The sequence below is a fragment of the Sinohyriopsis cumingii genome, chromosome 18 (assembly GCF_028554795.1).
Source record: "Sinohyriopsis cumingii isolate HCF-2022 chromosome 18, ASM2855479v2, whole genome shotgun sequence".
Lineage (NCBI taxonomy): Eukaryota > Metazoa > Mollusca > Bivalvia > Unionida > Unionidae > Sinohyriopsis > Sinohyriopsis cumingii.
Genome location: NC_142978.1, coordinates 90,668,472 through 90,692,853, shown reverse-complemented (window position 1 = coordinate 90,692,853; position 24,382 = coordinate 90,668,472). Strand labels below are relative to the sequence as shown.

The following is a 24,382-nucleotide window of genomic DNA, read 5'->3' as shown; positions in this document are numbered from 1 at the left end:
AATTTTATGGTAGGTAGAGCAAATTATCTTATGAAATGTTATGAAACTTTGTATAGCTGAGCAGTAAAGCAGTCACTTTGCACTTCTGTGACTGTGTGCTCAAATGTTAATATTCACCATCCAAGTTCCATTATTTCCTCTGGGTTTCCCTGATTTTGTTTGTCACCTCCAAGGTTACCTAAAATTAATATCTGACTTGTCTGAATTTGTATGCAGCAAAGTGATGAAGCTTATAAGTAACTATGATGCACATTACATTGGTTTCACTTTTAAGAGGCCATCATTTTGCACTAACATGCTGGCTTTACATAAGCCTTGGCCTCTCACAAGGGGGGACAGAAAGATGGCATACTATTTTGGTAACAGGTAAAGTGGTCTCTGATCAGGAGTGTCCTTTCAGGAGGTAACCATTATAGCGGTTATGAAATATAATTTACGATCCAAATTTTTTAGTTTGAAATTTTAGAGTGGACTAATTGTTACTAAACTGCCTGTGGGAAACATCAATATAGTCTCTAGAGAAATGTGGTCTTGCAATACAGGTCACATTGAGCATCTACAGAATAAAATACATTATCAGATTTTAGTTTACAGTGAAACCTTTCTCAAAAGGACACTCAAGAAACCATAAATAGAATTGTCCTTTATAGACAGATGTAACTTGTTTTGAGTTAAAATAATAAAGTCAGGAAAAATGACTTATTAATGTTGTCCTGTATGAGTATGTATCTTTTGTTTGGAGATTTCTGATGAGACAGGTTTCAATGTATCTAATAACAAGGGGTCTCATAGTTTACTTCAGTGTAGGCCTGCAGTGATTTGACCTATCGTAAAAAAGTAAACATGGCAGACATTTGAGGTCTCTGTTGTCCTCATAACCAATGGTATTTAGTAAATGTTTATCCTTTATTTCATTTGAATACTCATAAATTTTGACATGAAGTTTTTGTGTTTTAGTTTTAGTGCTAGAGCATCGTTACATTTGTGGAAACAAACTGGTTTAAAGCTGGGTGCAACAATCAGACAAATTTTAAAAATTTGGCTTTAGCCAGTCTAAATTTCTGCCTAGCTTTTTGTGCATAATCAACATTAAATCCTATTTTAAAAATGCCAATGTTCATCTGAAAAAGATTGATTAAACTCATTCAGAATACCTCAGAATATTGGAGGAGAAATAATTCATGAAGTCTACTCTTAATTGTGATCTCCTTGTTGTTTATTCTTAAATTTTAAATGCTAAGATCCATTTACGGTCTCTATCAAAGGATATTTTATATTTTTATATCTTTCATCGCAGTTTTGAAGTGTCCACAGTAATTGCCTATCAAGGATTTAGATATATGCCTTTGTATATCCTTCAGATACTTTTTCCTAATCACATTGCCATTATTTGCAGGATGTCTCTTTCATGTCAGATGCCACTAATGCCATACTGAGTGGTATAGACGATAAAAGCATTGCTGTCAGGGTCAAGGCTGCCTGGTCACTAGCCAACCTTTGTGATGCCCTGGCATTGAATAGGTAAGTCACACTGGTAAGCATATCTTAGAAATGACAAAATTTAGCTTGGACCTGGGAATTATGGACTGGTATTGATTAATCAGATTAATTAATTGCATGATCGCCATTATAAGTGTTATCCTCACTAAAGCATTATTATCACTAAAGCATTATTATTAACTCGTTATCTCATTAATCAACATTTTATAACAATTATACTCTACTCTATGAATCAGAAAGGTAAGAATTATTTTGATGTTCTAATGTTCATATGTTAAGGAGCTTTCATTTGGAAGTTCTTATTAAAAATGTTTGATCAGATTTAAAATACTGTATATTTAAAATTCAAGACTTCCTAAATGACTGGAGATTTTGCTCTTTTGCAAGCAGAAACTCTTGCATAATGAACTTTGTAGAATGTAATTCTGTTATGAAAAGATTTAAGGAAAAAGACTGTATATTTATCTTTATTGTACACATGTGAAAAGTTAGATTACAGGAAGTGCTTTATATCGTTATGAAGTGGTCTGTAAGATGACAAAACTTACACTCACAGTGGAAACAACTAACTTTAACTGGCCTTGTAACTGTTACACATTTTGGAAACAGGGATTGAAACCAAACCTACTCAGTTGCAAAACAATCATGTCACACCTATGTTATCCAAGTCCCAATGCACTGTAGAAAAATTATGTACTAATTTTATAATGGGGTAACAAAAGTATATTATGTTCTTGGTGACTGATGGATTGCTGTATGTCATAATAATGGAAGACATACCATGCATATGACATTTTTTTTTGTTTCAAAGCATCCTATTGTAGCTAATTACCCAAAATGCATCTTTCTGGAGTTCATTGAGGATGTTACATCAAAGATACATAATGGAGAGATCGTTAGCAAGGGACAGTAGAAGTCAAGATCAAATTGAACATAGTCTGTCATTTTCATACTTTTTGATATTTGCAGTTGGAGATTTTTTTATTACAAATTTTCAAATTTAAGTTACTTACAAAAATTCTAATCAATAATTTGACCTATAATTAATAATACTCCTTGAATAAAATAATTAGATGAATCTATATTAAAAAAGGTCAGAAACTACGGTACTTATGATGTGTGTATATATATATATATATATATATATGTATTTTAATGCACTTTATTTACATTTATAGATATGTATCTGTATGTCTATACACCCATGCCCACACCATATATATATATATATATATATATATATATATACATGCATACATACATACATACATACACACACATACAGTGTGACCCACTATAGCATGTTCCATTATAACATGAATTCAGATATAACACGGTCATGGTGTGGGTCCCGAAATTTTATATACATGTATTTTTCCGGCCATGAAAAAAAATAATCTTTCTTCAAAATACGAAAAAAACATAAAAAGTTTATTATCATTTTGGGGAAGAGATCACATATGAATAATACAAGACAATTGTAGCATGGCTTCTGAATTTCTTTTATGTATTTTTCAATGTACATGAAAAAATGGGTTTTCTTCTTAAAAGTACAAAAAATAACATGTAAAATGTTTATCCTGGGATTGCGTGTGGCTTCACCAATGTAGCAAACTGATTCTTTTTTGTATTGGTGGCAAAATATACCATCTGGTGATAATTTTTTATTGGCCACATTGTTAGCTGATTAAACTTGTATATACAACCATTGGTTCGGAGTGGAGAAATTCAGAGGTCCCATGAAAGGAAGCCGCAGACTTGATATAAAATGCACTTAAATTTATGTATTCTTACATAAACAAATTCTTTGTCTATATTGACAAACCGTTTTAACAGTGCATTGTTATATCATAATCTGCTTATGTTGACATCTAGCATGAGTACTGTATGTTGTGAGATATCTGCTTTTTTTTGTTGTTGACATTTCTGGTAACGGAGATCAACCAGATGAGGCATAATCTCGTAATCTATCTTTCGTTGGATTTGTGGCTGCTTGCTAGTAATTAATATATTTACGTCGACTAACAATTGTATGTGGATGGTAAGTAAAATTCCTCTTCTTTTCTCTCAGAATTAAATCCTCCAGAACACTCACATTTTCTGTAGTAATCCCTTTCATCAGACCACTATCATCTGCTGACCCTTTGTTAAATTTCTGATGCATGCATGGAAGGCAGTATCACTCTGCTATCACAAATGTAAAAAAAAACAAAAAAACATCTTACTAGTTGGTCTATTCAATAGGCAGGGAGGAACAGTAACTACAATCAACCAAACGATGGCCAATTCTTTTTTTTAAAAATGTACACAGATAAAATAGTTTGTTGTTGTTGTTGTTGTGGGGTTTAACGCCATTTTTCAGCACACGATAGGGTATGCATGGCGGCCAGTATTAATGGTGGAGGAAGAACCCGGGAAAAGCCTGGGAAGAACCACTGACCCATGAGAAGCCACTGGCAAGCTTTCTCACATACCTACATTGGCCGAATCCTAGACTTGAACCCATGCAGACAGAGGTGAGATGGCAGTGATCCACAACGGAGAGCGCTTTAGACCACTCGGCCACTTGGGGCCCCGATAAAATAGTGTGCTGAAATTTCTCATTTAAAATATAAAATGGTATAAAATGGTAACTGTGCCAATGAAGCATATATTTTACCACCCGCATTTATTACCTACCCCCCCCCCCCGCCACACATGCACACAATTTTTTTTGGGAACATGCATCATTTTCTTCAGCTAACTGACCTGGTTGTTTATAACACGGTTCGGTCTATAACATGGTCGGGTTCTGTGGCACCCAACTACCATGTTATAGTGGGGTCACACTGTATGTATATATGTATATATATATGTCTATACACCCACACCATATATATAAATATATATGTTTTCTTACTTTTATAGGGATGAAGGTGATGGTGAATTTATGGAAGAGTTCCCAGATAGCCTTTTATACAAAATTGTTACCATGGCAACCAAGTCTTGCCAGGATAATGATAAAGTCAAGTCCAATAGTGTCAGAGCTATAGGAAATGCACTGAAATATCTGCCAGCTAGAAGTATTAGTAAGTAAATACTCACTATACATAACAGAAAATTTATCCTTCTGTGCATAGATTTTATATATATATATATATATATATATATATATATATATATATATATATATATATATATATATATATGTAGGGTATTTTCTGTACCTACATTAATAGCAGATATATTTATATTTAGTGATACAAAAAATTTGAATGTTTTCATAAATGGCAAAGAAAAATTTTGTTTTGCTATATTTCAAACTTGAATCTAAATCAAAATTTATAAGATGAAACTTACCCTTCATCACACCACCTCCAATCCCTTTTCAGTATGTTGACCTCAACATCAATCATGTTATCATGAAAATAGAGTAATTTGAGAGCACAGTAGGATTGAGATGACCTAATCTGTTGTAAGAAATTACAGGTTTTACACTTTGTAGACTATTGTACCCTAGCTGACCACAAAGTCAAGGCTGGATTTTGACGTTGTCATCAAGGTAGTATTAGAGACATAACTTTGTAAAGAAGCTAATGGTTGCAAGTCTATTATCTTTGGCAAAAAGAAAATTTCCTTGCTTGAAATATAATGCAGTTCAATTAATTGTGCAGCACACAAAATGGTCATTTTTCCTGCTGCAAGTATAACATATTTAGGCACACTGAATAGGAAAATAAAGGAATAATATAGGAATATTTAATAAATATTTCTCAAATTATTTTCTGTATCTCACACTTAAGTGTATAATAAATAATTATATTCCCATTTCTGACAATTATTTTTTTTATGGCTTGATGCTTTTTCTCATATACCAGTACAGTTGTGTACATGTGTTGTTCTGTGGTATGACATTAACAATTAATCAGAATCAGAAAGCAAGCAATTTTTTTAGCATAATGAAATTCTTTTTTTTTATTCTAATTTTGCAACCAGATAAAATTGTTGTTTTTTGTCTTATTTTTCTTATTTTAGATAAAGAAAATTTTGTCAATGCCGTAGCTGAGGGGATCAAAGCTCTTGTCAAGACTATAGGATCTGGTGCCATGAAGGTTTGTTTGCATTAGTTTTTGAAAAATTTTGAATTAATTTTTAAACTCATGTTTGCTAATTTTTAGCAATACTGGTTTTATTTTTGATCTTATAGGAAGTGGTAATAACATAATTTGTTCAGGACAGCTACTGCCAATGTTTTTAAAAATATCCCATCTGAAAGTAACATACATTTATTTTGCTGGGCTTAGTTAGAGACTTAGTTCTTACAAAATAATTGTCCTTGTGCAAAATATTAGTTTTTCAGAAAAATTGTCCATGTGCAAAATTCTTATCTGTTAGGCAAAGTATATGCACGTCTCTTTTTGAGAAGTTGTGGGTTGGTGCACTGAACAAAGATCACTGTGACCTTTTTTATCAGATTACAAATAAAAGATGTTATCACTGTAAAACCATATTCTGACAGGATCTACCTGAAATCTTAAGCAGATTTTAAAACTTAAAATGGGGCTGGGATAATTTAGTAATGAGAATAGCATATACAATGTTCCGGGTATCATTTATAACACCATTTTCATCTTTTTTTATACCATGAACTGTTTGGTTTGTACTATGATTAATGTAAAGTATGTTCATTAGATATAATTATGTCACAAACTGCTTTCATTATTACTGTTATTTCCCATATTAAGACCAGGAGCCAGCCTGATAAATCTGTCAAAAAGTAGGAGATGGTCTTATTATCGGATAAAGATATCCCTATTAAATATCAGTTTGGGGTTAACATCCAGCATTGGGCTTAGCATCCAGCATTGGGTTAGCATCCAGTGTTGGGTTAGCATCCAGTGTTGAGCTTGCCATCCAGCATGGGATTAGCATCCAGCATTGGATTAGCATCCAGTGTTAGGCTTGCCATCCAGCATGGGTTTAGCATCCAACATTGGGTTAGCATCCAGTGTTGGGTTTGCCATCCAGCATGGGATTAGCATCCAGTATTGGGCGTGCCATCCAGCATTGGGTTAGCATCCAGTGTTGGGCTTGCCATCCAGCATGGGATTAGCATCCATCATTGGGTTAGCATCCAGTGTTGGGCTTGCCATCCAGCATCGGGTTAGCATCCAGTGTTGGGCTTGCCATCCATCATGGGGTTAGCATCCAGTGTTGGGCTTGCCATCCTACATCGAGTTAGCATCCATCATCGGGTTAGAATCCAGTGTTGGGTTTGCCATCCAGCATGGGGTTTGCATCCATTATTGGGCTTATCATCCAGTATGGAGTTAGTATCCAGCATTGGAATTAGCATCCAATTTGGGCTTAGCTTCCAGCACTGGGTTAGCATCCAGTGTTGGGTTTAGCATCCAGCATGGGCTTAGTATCCAGTATTGGGTTTAGCATCCAGCACTGGGTTAGCATCCAGTGTTGGGTTTAGCATCCAACATGGGCTTAGCATCCAGTGTTGGGTTTAGCATCCAACATGGGCTTAGCATAAAATATTCTGTATATTATATTATTGTGTGCAGTGCATGTTTAGCCATTTAACGTCATCATCAGCAACATGCAGAGCCTGCTGTCCACCAGGGAACTTTGTCAGTGGACAGTTGTTCACAATGTGTGACATGGTCTGAAGAGCTCCATAGTAACATGAAGAGTTAGCAGCCTGGCCCCATTGGACAAGGTTGATGACCCTGTCCTGTCCTAAAGAGGTTCAGTGTGGTCCACAGATAATGTGGAAGGATGAAGCCAGGATGGCAGACAGATGGCTCAGCTACAAGGGAGTGGTTTACTACGTCTGTTGAAGACCACTCAACACTCCATGCCTAAATAGCTGTTATATCCTATGGCAATGGACCCAATCAGATTGGGCATTTTAAAGTCAAGCAGACTGCTGGATGTGAGGTGATGTCCATGTACAGTGGAAGTTTCTCACTGGCATAGACCTTAGCCAAAAATTTTGTGGTTGCTTCCTGGTGACGCAGATGTGGAGGAAGAATATTGCTGAGTACTGACAGCCATGGTAAAGGAGTAGTGTTCCAGAGATTAAACAAATGTTTGTTGAGCAGAACATCAAACAGAGGGCCAGTGCTGACGTCTTGAGTGTCTGAGCACTAGCACCCCAGGTTGAGCCAGCCAGTTTGCAGAGTAGGTTGTTTCAAGTGCTCAGTTTTGCTGCAGGTTTCTTCAGGTGGTTGTAGAATGTCAGTGATCTGTCCAGTCACACCAAGGTATGTTAGTGTTGGGTCAAGTGTTCTATTTGCTGCCCATTGAGGAGGATGCAAAGCTCACGGTTTGCATTTGCATTGTTAAGGTGGAAAACGCTGGAGACTGTCTTTGTTGCACATGGCTGTAGATGCCATTTCTTGAAGAAGTCCATCATATCCTCCAGGTCCTAGTTCAGTAGCCCCTCAAGCATAGCAAATGAGTGACTTTGGGTCCCGAGAGCAATGTCATCTGCATATATGAACTTGCGCAACCGTGTTACAGGTAAGTCATTGATATAGACATTGAACAAACTTGGCAAAAGAACAGAACCGTTGTGGGAGTCCATTAGTCTGACACCTCCATGAGCTGCAGTTCTCTCTGATGTGCACTTTGAAGCACCTGTTGCAAAGGAACAGTTCAATTGTCTCAACTATCCAGTGCAGCAATAATCTGGAAATTCAGAAATGAATCCAGTTGTGTGCCACTATCAAGAGCATCAAATAAAGATGGTATTTAATGAGTTTCATAAAGTCAGTAGGGTCCAGACTATTTATTGTAAGTTTTAAGACTTTTTCAATCACTGATATTTTTTATAACACTTGTAAGTGTTTTGTCACAGTATGACTTGACATATATATAATGTGTCACATTATAGCTTATTATTTATGATTTGTTATGTTTATGATGTGACACAATGCAACTTGATATTTTTTATGTGTCACAGTGTGACTTGATATTTATGATGCGACATGGTGTGACTCTATATTTTATGATTTGTCATAGTTGGACTTTATTATTATGGTACATAATAGGAATTGATATTTTGGATCCAGACTATTTATTGTAAGTTTTAAGACTTTTTCAATCACTGATATTTTTTGTAACACTTGTGTTTTGTCACATTGTGACTTGACATATATATAATATGTCACATTATAACTTATTATTTATGATTTGTTATGTTTATGATGTGACACAATGCAACTTTATGTTTTTGATGTGTCACAGTGTGAATTGATATTTATGATGTGACATGGTGTGATTCTATATTTTATGATTTGTCAATGTTGGACTTTATTATTATGGTACATAATAGGAATTGATATTTTAGATGTAACACTTTTTTGCTAATAAATACTAACATTATGGGGTCAGCAAAATTTTACTGTACATTTTCTTACATGGATCTTTTCTATACTAGGTTAGATGGAATGCTTGCTATGCCACCAGCAATATATTCAAGAACAGGGACTTGCCTCATGGAAAGGTTTCTTGGACAGTAAGTACATATTTCATTCTGATGTAACTGTAAACTTTCGCTGTAAATTACATCTTTTACTGCAGAAGATATTCTGATAAAACTTTGACATTCATTAGATTCAAACCTTTGGTTTAAAAAAGCAGAACAGAAAAGCTTCCTGAAGTTTTCAGTTAATGTTTTTCTGTATGGTCATAAGTCCAAAACCCAAACAGGCATTACTATCATACTTAGAATCAGAAAAATCTTCCTTTTCACATTCATGCACCCCAACCCTCTTCTGACACACAGTAAAGGTCAAGATCATTCAATAATCTTAGTTTGATCAGCTATAATGTTTCTGTATTGCATCCTTACCCTCCCCCTGACCCTTAGTCAAGATGTTCATCCTTACCCTCCCCCTGACCCTTAGGCAATATGTCATTTAAAAGTGAGAACATAACTACATAAAGCATCAGAGTGGGCAAGACATTTAAGTACTTGTAATTTTCTGTTCTGCTTTTTTTAAACCAAAGGTTTGAATCTAATAAATGTCAGAGCTTTATCAGAATTATTTTATCATGTCCCACCATATACAGTAAATACGGTATATTCAAATTCATTTTGGCATGATGGACAAATGCTTATTAAACTTAGTCATGAATTTTTATACAGTTTGTCACAAGTAGATAATCCAGAGAGATTGTCAGGCCATTAAAGCAAATTTTCAATGGATTTTTATAAACATACTTCAGAACATTGTGAACATGGACTATATTGACAAAAACCGTCGAAATACATCAGAGCAAAATCCACATGAGAGAAAAAAATTAAGTGGTAGAAATATTCACATATAGATGAACTAATTAGATTTCAGTAGCTTCCCAGCAGTTTTTGGCACAGATTGTAACTATTTATGATGATTATTTGTTTTGTCAAAAGCGTTGTTAGTACTACATTTTTTAATTGTTTGTTAATTGATTTTGTGGGGTCTGCAATGGGGACATATGTGTTTTACAAAATACAAATCATGGTTGTTGACATTTTGAATATACTAAATGTTTTGATGTATATTGTGACTTGTCCCATTTGCATGATATTTTGATATTTTATCTTGCAGTCTGACATACTGAATGCTCTGTGTTGTGACTTGTCACATTTGCATGATATTTTGATATTTTATCTTGCAATCTGACATACTGAATGCTCTGTGTTGTGACTTGTCCCATTTGCATGATATTTTGATATTTTATCTTGCAGTCTGACATACTGAATGCTCTGTGTTGCGACTTGTCCCAGTTGCATGATATTTTGATATTTTATCTTGCAGTCTAACATACTGAATGCTCAGTGTTGTGACTTGTCCCATTTGCATGATATTTTGATATTTTATCTTGCAGTCTGACATACTGAATGCTCTGTGTTTTGAAAAGTCACATTTGCATGATATTTTGATATTTTATCTTGCAGTCTGACATACTGAATGCTCTGTGTTGTGCTGTAAAGGAGTGTAAAAACTTTAAGGTTCGGATTAATGCAGCGCTAGGACTGACATCACTTGAGGAGCGAAGTCAGTTTGGAAGTGTGCAGACTTTCAGTGCAGTATGGAGCGATTTGATCACTGCTTTGAAAGCAGCAGGGGAAATAACAGACTTTGCAGAGTATCGATACAGGGATAATCTCATAGATCAGGTATATTAAAATGGTGACAGATTTGTACATAATTCTTTTCAAGTCCACCTTCATCCTATTTATCTTGTGCAAATAAAATATTTTCAAAATTTGACATAGCATGGTGCACAAATTATGACTTGGTTTTTAATTGCAGTGTAGTAATGGAAAAATTTACCACAGACAAATTTAAACACCACCAATCTTTTCTTTTAAAATGAATCCAGTTGTAATCTTTCATTGATTGAGTGGTACCTTGTTATTAAAAATGTTTCTTTGACTTTTAAGATGAACATGTCAGTTCCAAGGTACCAGTCCTTACTTGCAGAGAATGGCTGCAATTATAGATTCATCCACATTATTTACCATGAAGTCAGATATATTTCATTCCTCAACATGAAATATCTTTACATGGAAAAATTAATTTAGTGCAGTTGTTGTTAAGGTCAGTTACTACTTCTGTTTTTCATTTGATGAAATATATTGTCTGTTTTTCTTCATTAAATGGCATTCCAGCATGACTGTTTTTTTAAAATTAAATGGCATTCCCACATGACTGTTTTTATTAAATGGCATTCCCACATGACTGTTTTTTATTAAATGGCATTCCCACATGACTGTTTTTTATTAAATGGTGTTCCCACATGACTTTTTTTTATTAAATGGCATTCCCACATGACTGATTAAAAACAAGAATTGTTTGCAAATGTTCATGGATATGCTTTAATATTATTTTCCAGGTCTGTGCTGCTTTGGTTCACATGATGTCTCTACTTACTCCCGATGACCTAGTCTGCCTCCATGCATCAGTGGAAAGAGAGGGCGACTTTTTGATGGACTGTCTTGATAAATACAGGACAACCATGCCCATGTTATCACAGATTGGTGTGCATTAATAACTCACTTTTTAAACACTATGACTGCCTTACCATATATACTCACATACAAGCCGAATAATTTTGGAAAAAATAAATGCCTGGAAGAAGGGGGGTTGGCTTATCCGCATGCCAGGGTCTAAACTTGAAAGATTTTAAGAAATTTTGTTGACTACCATAACGGCTGTAAATCTTGGGACATGAACAAATAATTTTTTTCTGTGTCCTAAGACATATGCATGTGAAAAAAATACATTCTCTGTGTAACAAAACTTACCTAACTGTTAAAAACTATTAGGATTGCATTTATTATTTAATTTGCATGTGCATAATTTCTGATTTCTCCAACACGAAATTAAATCAAGGTAAATAAAGACTTCATGATTCAATGGCCAGTTTTAGTTTACGGTATAATGTACAGTACTTAGTGCAAATTGTGCCTAGCACCACTTAATCCTTGTTTATTCCCTAACATATTAGATGCAGATTTTGCTTTATTCAGTTTTTAGACCAAATCACATTCTTCTGCATAACACTTCAGCTAGTCAGTAATAGCTGTTTCATTTACATTGATCCATGTGCTCATGAGTTATCTTTTTCATGATATAAGTGATGTTACAAACTGAGGTAATCTTTATGAAAAGATACGCGTGTTCAATTGTTCAAGGTACATAACCAGCATAACTTTTACATATTCATGAAAGAATGGTAATAATAAAGGCTAAATTTCTGAATATAGATCAACTAAGATCATCATCAATCTATTTTACTTGTGTGTTTTGGCTGAACAAAATCATAAATTTTCCACACAATGGAAAGCTGGATGTTTTGGCGGGTATCTCCTTTGTTTTTAACTGGCGGATTTGTCTTTTATTTTCCAGCAGCAATGTTAGCCAGTTAATCATTAAAATCCTGGTTAAGAGGAAATTTTGGTTGGCACCTATACCAGTATGTTGATGTGTAATTGCCTTTCACTCTGTAAAATTAGCACAATTACTGTAGTTTTGTAAAATGGGGTGTAAGATTGCTGACATCAATGCAAACTGCAACTCAGTTTCTATGGTATTGGCATAAATTTTGAAGTATTATTTCTGAAGCTTCATAATTGTATTTCGGAGAGTTAAAGTTTAGTGAAGTGGTGCCCATGATTTGAATGCAAGGGATGTACTTCATTCAGCGGAATGTAGTTCATTCAGCTCATGTTCAAACCTGCAATGTACATGTGGTGGCACCATTATGTAAATACACTCACTAGCCTAATTGCAAGTTTTGAATCAAACCTAGTTGATGTTCATTGCTGTCATACTGGGTTTAATGAGCTAGATATTTACAATTTCAAGGTAAAATAAAAATATAATTACTGGTGGATTGGTATAAAAAGTCTAATGCAATAACGCTCAAACAAACAATAATCAAGTCAGAAGGGGGAGGTAGTGTTACAGCAACCCGCGGATGCTCAATTCTTGTCATTGTCCAATCAAATTAATCTGAATTAGGCAAAAACAATAGGAAAACAGAAAATTAAATAAATTTCTTGATTTTTCAAACAAATTTATACCATTCTATGTTATAATCGTACATGCCAACCCTGAAAGTGTTATATGGGTAATTTTTTGCTAATGTAAGTTTGCCTAAATAAATGCATTTAGAACTTACCACATGCATCTTGTGATGTTATCTCTGGCTTTTGGGTCAGCTTAAATGCGGGTCATGCACATTTGAGTGTTTATGCCTATTCAGTTTGGGGGGGGTCAGCTTATACATGAACGGGTTTATACACGAGTATATATGGTACTTCAATTTTCAATAAGCTGTAGCGAAATTAATTACAGAAAAACAGTCTTTACTGAATTAAAGAGCGAAATGGCTGCCAGTAACAAAATGAAAATTGTATTCTTTCGTAAACATTTTAATGCTACTGCTAGGCTTCAATAAGGTGATCATTACAAGTTTTCATATAGGAAATTAATTGGGGGTTATTCTATTGATTGGCAGATCTATGGATACTATAATTGTTACAATGGTCCTACATTATGAAGTCTTTTTTGTATACATGTCCCTTTTAAAATCACTGGCATGGACAGAAATCATATTAGTTATTGTTAGTTCTCTTGCTGTTACTCCATCTGTTTAATTAGATTAAAGTTCATATCAAGATAACTCGACCACAAATACAGACTTGAAGACTTGATAATGTTTACTTCCTTAATTATTGTCAGTATCTTTTTATTTTGTAATTTCATGGTGTTTGTTTTTGTAATCTTGTTGTTGTATATGTTTTTGTGTTATCTAATATTGTAAAGCACTTAGAACATCTTAAGATAAGACACTGTACTGAGTCCACATTATTATTATTAGTAGTAGTAGTAGGATGTATATGGTCTCTTAATACCATGTATACTTGCTTATAACAAGTCCAACTTGAGTCCACTGCACAGACCTGTATCTGCAGTCACCTAATTCACCAGCAAGTCTAGGTTTAAGCAGTTTGTTGCAAGTAATCAGTGGAACAAACAACACAGACCCTGATCTGCTGACACATTGTGTTGGCAGATCAGGATCTATCTTGTTTGCAGCAGGACTGAATTTAAAGTGTGTATATACAGTTTTAAATATTTAATTGTTTTGTGGAATAATATAGCACAAGTGTTTCTTTATTTTTGCTAAAGTTTAAAACATGAAAATATTTTAAAATGTGTCACATAAAGAAATATAGTTCTAACCCTATTAGGTTGTTGTTGTAGGGTTTAACACCATTTTTCAGCACACGATAGGCTATAGATGGCAGCCAGTATTAATAGTGGAGGAAGAACCTGAGAAAACCCCAGAAAGAACCACCGACCCTCGAGAAGCTACCGGCAAGCTTTCTCACATACCCACATTAGCTGAATCTGAGATTCAGACCCACGCAGACAGAGTTGAGATGGCAGTGATACGTAACGGAGAGCGCTTTAGACCACTCGGCCACCCTCTAACCCTATTAATAAATTTAATCAAAAGTAAATGAGATATTGATGATATTCTGAGTTTTCAGTAATTTTGTTTAAACTTGATTAAATGTAAGGTAGAATATCAGTAATTCCGACTCCTGATGGATCTAGAAAATTAGTTCAGTTGGGTTTTAAAATCATTTGTTGAGCAATCCAGGGTGTTTCAAACATTGAAATTCTACTAAAAGTGATCCCAGGTTTTTGAGACATGCATGTGGTTCAAACAAATTACTGATCCAAATATGCAATGCTTGCATTTTAATATGTTCTGTCATAAGTACATGACTTTTAAAAACAGGTTTTTTATTGAATGAAAATGTAAAACTATGTTCATCGCAGTTTAATCTATTTCAGGTATGTATGTTTCTCCTGCCATCTCTAGACTGACCAAGTTGACCAGTGGACAGCTCGGTGACCAAACACAGACATGTCTACAAATTCTTCTGGCTATCTGTCAGAGACTAATCATGCCAGGTAAATTCTGGAGAAAAAAAACCTACACCAGTCATGTATTTATACATTTTGAGATAATAGAGTGATAACTGGCTTAGTCATGTAAGTTGGGTTCAGCTGCAAACAGCATAGACCCAGATTTTGCACCACATTATCAGATTGTAGATCTGAATATGTCTTGTTTAATAATAACAATCTGCATGGACACAGATCTTCCATTGCATTATGCAGTGGCTTATCAGGGTCTCCTTTGTTTGCAGTTGCATCATACCTGAGTATGTATGGTGCATGCATAGAGTGTACCTGTCTATGGATCATACATGATTATGTGTGGTGCCTAGAGTGTACCTGTCTATGGATCATACCTGAGTATGTATGTTGCATGCCATATAGTGTACCTGTCTTAGGATTATATATGGTGCATGCATGGTGTACCTGTCTATGGATCATACCTGAATATGCATGGTGCATGCATAGAGTGTACCTGTCTATGGATCATACATGAGTATGTATGTTGCATGCATATAGTGTACCTGTCTATGGATCATACATGATTATGTGTGGTGCCTAGAGTGTACCTGTCTGTGGATCATACCTGAGTATGTATGTTGCATGCATATAGTGTACCTGTCTATGGATCATACATGATTATGTGTGGTGCATGCATGTAGTGTACCTGTCTATGGATCATACATGATTATGTGTGGTGCCTAGAGTGTACCTGTTTATGGATCATACCCAAGTATGTATGTTGCATGCATAGAGTGTACCTGTCTATGGATCATACATGATTATGTATGGTACATGCATAGAGAGCACCTGTCTATGGATCATATATGATTATGTGTGGTGCGTAGAGTGTATCTGTCTATGGATCATACATGAGTATGTATGTTGCATGCATATAGTGTACCTGTCTTAGGATTATGTATGGTGCATGCATAGTGTACCTGTCTATGGATCATACATGATTATGTATATTGCATGCGTAGTGTACCTGTCTATGGATCATACGTGATTATGTATGGTGAATGCATAGAGTGTACCTGTCTCCTGTCTATGGATCATATATGAATATGTGTGGTGCCTAGAGTGTATCTGTCTATGGATCATACATGAGTATGTATGGTGCACAGAGTGTACCAGTCTAGAAAGGACAATTTATCGGTCCCATGTTTGTGGAGAGGTTTCATTTGTTTTTATGGTTTAACTTTCATGAATAACAATAAAGTAGTTTATCATTCATTAGATTTATGCAAATGTTAGGGGTGTATCCCAATTCAGTTGACACTCATGCAAGGCTTGAGAATAGTGTTTATGGGTGGCAGCTCCAGGACCAGTCACCCCACTTAGTTAACCAGGTATGAAATACATGTAAACAGGTCCGACTTGCTGTGGTTTTGTGAGGAACTTCATATGCAATACAAAAACAGTTTCGTATATGAGCTTTATTAAATGAATAAAGAAGTTATTTTTAAACACTGCAGATTCCTTTCTTTGCTGATTTGAATGAAATGGGCAGTAGTCTTAAATGGTCTTTTTTTCACTGTCACAGGACTTGAGATTAATATAAATGAAATCAAATTAGCCTTTAAGTTTGTTGTACCAAGGTATAGAACACTGTACTTTTCAGCTAAATCAGGGAACTTTAAACAGGTTGAATACAATATTCTTTCCTTAATTTAAATTCTTTGGTCTTACCTGTGTAAGCATGGTGAAAGGTATACATCACTTTTATGGTAATGTCATCAATATTAAAATTTTGTGTTTGCATTTTCTTTGTAACTCAGACTCAGGCAGGGTACATTATTGCATAAATGCAGTTAAGACACCAGGTTTTGCTGAACACTTGTTTTCATAAATTCACATATGAAAACACAAATTCTATACATAAACTTTTAGTGCCATACATACACTGGAATCCATGTAAATCAGCCACTATTGGGACCAGCTGAGTAAGGTCAACATGTAAAGGTGTTCTGTACCTTATGTAAAATACTTACTGATATATATAAAACATAAAACCATTTTTGTTTGGTTTGACAAAGTTGGTCACACCATGTAAGTAGTTGTAGTTGCTGACTGATCATGTGAAAGTTCTTCACATTTTTATATATTGTTTTCTTTTTGTGTTATTCTTTTTAGATGAAGGTGAAGTGCCGGAAAGGACCATGGAAAAGACTGCTTTCATTCAGACTTACGATTAAAGGAAAATGATTTGTTCAAGAGTTAGACAACTTCTAAATTTGTGAAAGGCAGGTGCTTACTCGGCTCTCTACTTTGGGATGTGTTTTGAGAGACCTTGAGAAATTTAAAACTAGATGACCAGTTTTATCAGTATAATACATGTGCGTGACATTTGTTGTTAATTACACAGACACAAACTAGAAATCCATTTACAGGAGCTCTTGATAAATTTATTTCGTAGATTAGTGTTTATTGATGTTGATGTCTTATGTTTCCCATTTTCTTAGGATCAAATATGCTATGAGTGCCGTGATATGTTATTTTTGTCTTAATATATTTTATTTTTATTTTTAAGATTTATGCCATTTGCATATTGTGGATTTTATCGTAAACCAAAGGATGTTTATTAAACCGTTGAAGAAAATATGTTTTTGTCAAAACTGCTGTTAAAATTTGTTTGTCCAGTTCCAGACTGCATTTGTCTCAGTGTTAATGTATACTTTGATTTCGTCATAGAATTCTTTCTTGGCTTCAGAGTATCAGATTGTTATGAAACTGATTTGTATTGTTTCTCCTGTCTGTTAGAGTGTCTGTTTATTAGAGTGCCAACGTTTTTATTATTTTTTTCAAACCTACTTTTGAGCTCAAGTAAAATACATTTAGACAGTGTTTGATGAGTATGGTCAATTTTTGCTGGTGTAATACCATTTTTCCACATATGATATTCTATACATGGCAGCCAGTATATCTGGTGGAAAAAGAACATGGGAAAACCCCAGGACCACCAACCCATGGAAAACTACTGGCAAGCTTCCTCACATACCCACATTGGCTGAGCCCAAGACATAAACTCATGTGGACAGAGGTGAGATATCTAGGATAGCAGAGTTTATTCTATACACTAGTCTCTTTGAGTTAAGATATCAGAGTTTATTCTGTACACTAGTCTCTTAGAATTAGGATAGCAGAGTTATTCTTTACACTAGTCTCTTAGAGTTTGGGTAGCAGAGTTTATTCTATACACTAGTCTCTTAGAGTTAGGATAGCAGAGTTTCATCTGTACACTAGCCTCTTAAAATATGCAAACAGTGCTTCAGATATTTTACATATTCTCTTATTCTCTTTTGCCACTCTGTAATGACTGAAACCATTATATGACTGAATAATCACTCTATAATGACTGAAATACAACTCTATAATGACTGAATAATCACTGTCATGACTGAAATACCACTCTGTCATGACTGAAATACCACTATATAATAACTGAAATACCAATATTTAATGACTAAATAATCACTCAATAATGACTGAAATACCACTCTATAATGACTAAATAATCACTCTGTCATGACTGAAATACCACTCTGTAATGACTGAAATACCACTCTGTAATAACTGAAATACCACCGTATAATGACTGAATAATGATGGTCATGACTGAAATACCACTCTGTAATGACTAAATAATCACTTTGTAATAACTGAAATACCACCGTATAATGACTGAATAATCACTCTTAATGACTGAAATACTACTCTATAATGACTGAAATACCACTCTAAAATAACAGAAATATCACTCAGTAATTACAGAAATATCACTCTTAACTGAAATATTACTCTTAATTCCTGAATATCACTCTGTAATAACTGAACTGTCAATCTAAAATGAGTGAAATATCACAACGTTTTATTTTGAAATTTGTATGAAACAATGAAGGCAAGGACACCTGAGCTCTGATCAAGTACTGGCATATATAAATAAATAAGAACACGAATTGTACTCCAATCAAGTACTGACAGGTACAAATAAGTAACAAAACTAATTGCACTCCAAGCAACTACTGACAGATAAAAATAAGTAACAACACTAACTGCACCCCAAACAAGTACTGTCAGGTACAAAAAAGTAACAAAACTAACTGCACTCCAGCTAAGGACGAGCAGGTACAAATAAGTATCAAGACTAATCACACTTAAAGCAAGTACTGACAGATACAAATAAGTAACAACACTAACTGCACTCCAACTAAGTACTAACAGGTACAAATAAGAAAAAACACTAAATGCACTCCAACCAAGTACTGGTGGGTACAAATAAATAATAATACTAACAGCACTCCAACAAAGTACTGACAGATACAAATAAGTAACAACACTAATTGCACTCCAACCAAATACTGATGGGTACAAATAAGTAATAACACTAATTCCATTCCAACCAAATACTGATGGGTACAAATAAGTAATAACACTAATTCCATTCCAACCAAATACTGATGGGTACAAATAAGTAATAACACTAAATGCACTCCAGCCAAGTACTGACAAGTACAAATAAGTAGCAACACTAATTCCATTCCAACCAAGACTGACAAGTACAAATAAGTAACAACACTAACTGCACTCCAACTAAGTACTAACAGGTACAAATAAGAAAAAACACTAAATGCACTCCAACCAAGTACTGGTGGGTACAAATAAATAATAATACTAACAGCACTCCAACAAAGTACTGACAGATACAAATAAGTAACAACACTAATTGCACTCCAACCAAATACTGATGGGTACAAATAAGTAATAACACTAATTCCATTCCAACCAAATACTGATGGGTACAAATAAGTAATAACACTAATTCCATTCCAACCAAATACTGATGGGTACAAATCAGTAATAATACTAATTCCATTCCAACCAAATACTGATGGGTACAAACAAGTAATAACACTAAATGCACTCCAGCCAAGTACTGACAAGTACAAATAAGTAGCAACACTAATTCCATTCCAACCAAGACTGACAAGTACAAATAAGTAACAACACTAACTGCACTCTAACTAAGTACTGACAGGTACAAATAAGAAAAAACACTAAATGCACTCCAACCAAGTACTGGTGGGTACAAATAAATAATAATACTAACAGCACTCCAACAAAGTACTGACAGATACAAATAAGTAACAACACTAATTGCACTCCAACCAAATACTGATGGGTACAAATAAGTAATAACACTAATTCCATTCCAACCAAATACTGATGGGTACATATAAGTAATAACACTAAATGCACTCCAGCCAAGTACTGACAAGTACAAATAAGTAGCAACACTAATTCCATTCCAACCAAGACTGACAAGTACAAATAAGTAACAACACTAACTGCACTCCAACTGAGTACGGACAGGTACAAATAAGTAACAACACTAATTGCACTCCAAGCAAGTACTGACAGGTACAAATAAGTAATAGCACTAACTGTACTTTCAAATCCCAGTACAAACAGGTGCAGATAAGTAATAATGCTATTTGTACATTCAAATCCCCAAAAACTCAATTTTTCCAAGTTCGAATGGAAACTTGTTACAGACAAAGACTAGCTAAGGGTGCTTGTGTAACTTTGAATGGGAACTCATGACGGTCCCAGGCTAGCTAATGGTGCATGTTTGAATTGAAACTCATAACATACAACGGCTAGCTAATGGTGCTTGTATAACTTTGAATGAAAACTCACGATGCTCAGAAATTCACATGTAACTTAATAACAGCAATGTGTACAGGATATAGGGATACATGTATTCAATGTAATTTAGCTAGGTTTATTTACTTGTACAGCATTTTGTTTTCCTTTGTAACAGTGACAGCTGATTGGTTTCTGTAATTTTCTGTTGTTCATGTTACATGCTTTTGCATGTAATTCAGTTTATTGTACATCAAATAAAAGTGTCATGTCGTCTTTGCGATATTTTGTAATACCTATATGTTTTGAAATCACTTCTGCAACACAAAGGATATGCATCATTCTTCAGTCTGTCAGCAGGTACACATTAATAATAGCTACTTCCTCTTCAGTCTGTCAGCAGGTACACATTAATAATAGCTACTTCCCCTTGGTACACATTAATAATAGCTACTTCCCCTTGGTACACATTAATAATAGCTACTTCCCTTTGGTACACATTAATAATAGCTACCTCCTCTTGGTACACAGTAATAATAGCTACTTCCCCTTGGTACAGAGTAATAATAGCTACTTCCCATTGGTACACATTAATAATAGCTACTTCCTCTTGGTACACAGTAATAATAGCTACTTCCCATTGGTACAAAGTAATAATAGCTACTTCCCCTTGGTACAGAGTAATAATAGCTACTTCCCCTTGGTACAAAGTAATAATAGCTACTTCCCCTTGGTACAGAGTAATAATAGCTACTTCCCATTGGTACACATTAATAATAGCTACTTCCTCTTGGTACACAGTAATAATAGCTACTTCCCATTGGTACAAAGTAATAATAGCTACTTCCCCTTGGTACACAGTAATAATAGCTACTTCCCCTTGGTACTCAGTAATAATAGCTACATCCCCTTGGTACACAGTAATAATAGCTACATCCCCTTGGTGCACAGTAATAATAGCTACATCCCCTTGGTACAGAGTAATAATAGCTACATCCCCTTGGTACACAGTAATAATAGCTACATCCCCTTGGTACACAGTAATAATAGCTACATCCCCTTGGTACAGAGTAATAATAGCTACTTCCCATTGGTACAAAGTAATAATAGCTACTTCCCCTTGGTACAGAGTAATAATAGCTACTTCCCATTGGTACACATTAATAATAGCTACTTCCTCTTGGTACACAGTAATAATAGCTACTTCCCATTGGTACAAAGTAATAATAGCTACTTCCCCTTGGTACACAGTAATAATAGCTACTTCCCATTGGTACAAAGTAATAATAGCTACTTCCCATTGGTACAAAGTAATAATAGCTACTTCCCATTGGTACAAAGTAATAATAGCTACTTCCCCTTGGTACACAGTAATAATAGCTACTTCCCCTTGGTACTCAGTAATAATAGCTACATCCCCTTGGTACACAGTAATAATAGCTACATCCCCTTGGTACACAGTAATAATAGCTACATCCCCTTGGTACAGAGTAATAATAGCTACTTCCACTTGGTACACAGTAATAATATCTTCTTCCCCATGGTACACAGTAATAATAGCTACACCCCCTTGGTACACAGTAATAATAGCTACTTCCCCTTGATTAGAAGTAATTAGGATAAGAAACTCTTTACAGCTTTCCTAGTACAGCAACTGGATATTTATAGGGAAGGAACTCAATAAAATAACCTTTAATCACAAATTTTGTTATTTAATTAACTGGTTTAATTGTTTTTTTTTTTACCTGAAACAATCTTCTTAATAAATAAGAAGAACTTATGAAATTTAGGTGCAAACTACTTTACTTTTGACTCATTATTTTGGCAAAATTGCATAAGTGTAAGTGGTTTATTTTGGTCTGATTTCATATTTAAAACTTAAACATCTTGCAGTTGTTAAAGCTCTGTTGGCTGGTATGTCAAGTATTCTCACCAAAGTGATGTAGGCTGTTCACTTCTGCATTTATCGCTGGTAGTATTGTGAAGCGATATGGCCTCAGACAGCAACTTACTAGTTTCACAGTATCTCTCTCAACAACAACATTCTTTGTCTCCTCTTACCCTGAGACGTGAACCTAAGCGATTTTGAAGAGGACATGAGTAACCATGGTCCAAACCATCTTCCTCTTCTACCACAACAATGAGAAAGATAGACAGATAGAGACAGACAGACAAAGACGAGAAAGAAAGTAGCTTCAGATGATTAATTTCACATTCTAGCAACCCATAAAGTGACCTCTAGAAAATTTATAATGACCGCTTACATTTACATGGTCAAATTTAATGGCTTTAAGTCTCAAGTCCTTGCAGAGAAAACAGCTGGTTTCTTTACAGATTTATTGGGAGTCAGTGTCAGAAAAAATGAAACGACAGTACCATGCTAAAAGTCAAGATCTTTTGAGACTAGCCATCACTCATGACAGTTTCAGATCTCCTGTGTATATCGAGTGTAGTACACTTGCAGAATTAACTTATTCCAAAGTCCTGAACAACATTCAATACATTCAACAGAAAAATTATGAGTCCAAGATGACCTATGGAAAAGCCACTTTTCATACGACACTTGTTTCACCTCCAAGGGTTAGCGGAAAACATAAAAATGTTTTAAAGGTGGATCAATTTTCCCTGTACTCAACTAAGTGTCGTCCAGATTAACAACTACCAAAATCAATATCAGATAAGTTTGACCCGCGTCATAGTGATTGCTGGAACTTAGGCAGAAAAGAACAATATCGCAGAATGGAATGATCATGGAAAAGCATTAAACAACTGGACTGACCTAAACAACAAAGAGAAACAAAACCCCTTTTCAAACAAGCAGATATTTCCAAAGAGACCGTATGTGGAGTTCCTGATATGCAAAGATGAGAGAGATCCAGACGTGCTGGCTGTTTGCTATTCGTTGAAAGTGTACTCTCGGGTCGCTTGCAGTGATCTCATGTTTTGATGACCTAATTTTCCAGATGGAAAATACATTCATGTTTATCACCACCCAAATTATTTTGATGATATTACTATTACCACAGGATCTCTTAGATTCAGTTAATATTATGACAAATGTGACCAAGTATTTAACAGTCGGAAGCGACATGTTCATTGTGGGGATAGACCTCGTGGCTGCTTTGCATGTAAGTGTTGTAGCTGTGTGGTGCGGGCGACAGCTACATTGGGGAATTTGCTGGCAGAGCAAACAAACAAACATCTAGGTTACATATTTATTTAATTCAAATTCAGAAGCTCCCTCTAACCATATATATCAGCCTAGCGGACTTCACAGGAGACATACTGATATCACATTTCTGTAACTGGATTGATTGTTTCTGGCACACAGATCTGTGTTTCCTACATTAAACTAAACATTTGATATCTCACTAATGAGTTGTCTAGAAGTTGATTTGAAAACATAAATGATTATAATATATCTGATCAGACTCACACTCACTTTCAACCTCTTCCTCAAAATATAAATGTTTAATAAATGTAGTTTATGTGTAAGGGTTGGCAAAGACTGTCAGAGTTCAAGTATAAAATATATATTTCTTTAAAATCCTTATAGATAAGATACTCTTGCTAATTAGAGAAACTTAATCTACTATCTTGTCTCTAATATCATCAGCATTTTCAAAATCTAAAACTAATTGTAAGTCCTGCAAATAATCATTAATTTGCATAAACACAAGGGGCCCCAAGTGGCCGAGTGGTCTAAAGTGCTCACCGTTCCGGATCACTGCCATCTCACCTCTGTCTGCGTGGGTTCGAGTCCAAGGCTC

The 24,382-nt window shown here is 35.0% G+C and overlaps 1 protein-coding gene across 3 annotated transcripts in view; it reads left to right on the top strand.

Annotated features, from left to right (window-relative positions):
• The window catches only part of LOC149777426 (HEAT repeat-containing protein 6-like), a 76,287-nt gene extending 55,392 nt beyond the window's left edge, over positions 1-20,895 (top strand). For 2 of the 3 annotated variants that reach the window (XM_089942048.1, XM_089942047.1), the window contains exons 18-25: positions 1,397-1,521; positions 4,408-4,568; positions 5,515-5,591; positions 8,933-9,010; positions 10,439-10,660; positions 11,380-11,524; positions 14,859-14,978; positions 17,103-20,895. In XM_089942048.1, coding sequence (XP_089798174.1) covers positions 1,397-1,521; positions 4,408-4,568; positions 5,515-5,591; positions 8,933-9,010; positions 10,439-10,660; positions 11,380-11,524; positions 14,859-14,978; positions 17,103-17,164 — 990 coding nt within the window. In that variant the 3' untranslated portion in view covers positions 17,165-20,895. The remainder of the gene's footprint in view (positions 1-1,396; positions 1,522-4,407; positions 4,569-5,514; positions 5,592-8,932; positions 9,011-10,438; positions 10,661-11,379; positions 11,525-14,858; positions 14,979-17,102) is intronic. The other variant, XR_016416178.1, reaches the window with a different exon arrangement.
• The last annotated feature ends 3,487 nt before the right edge of the window (positions 20,896-24,382 follow it).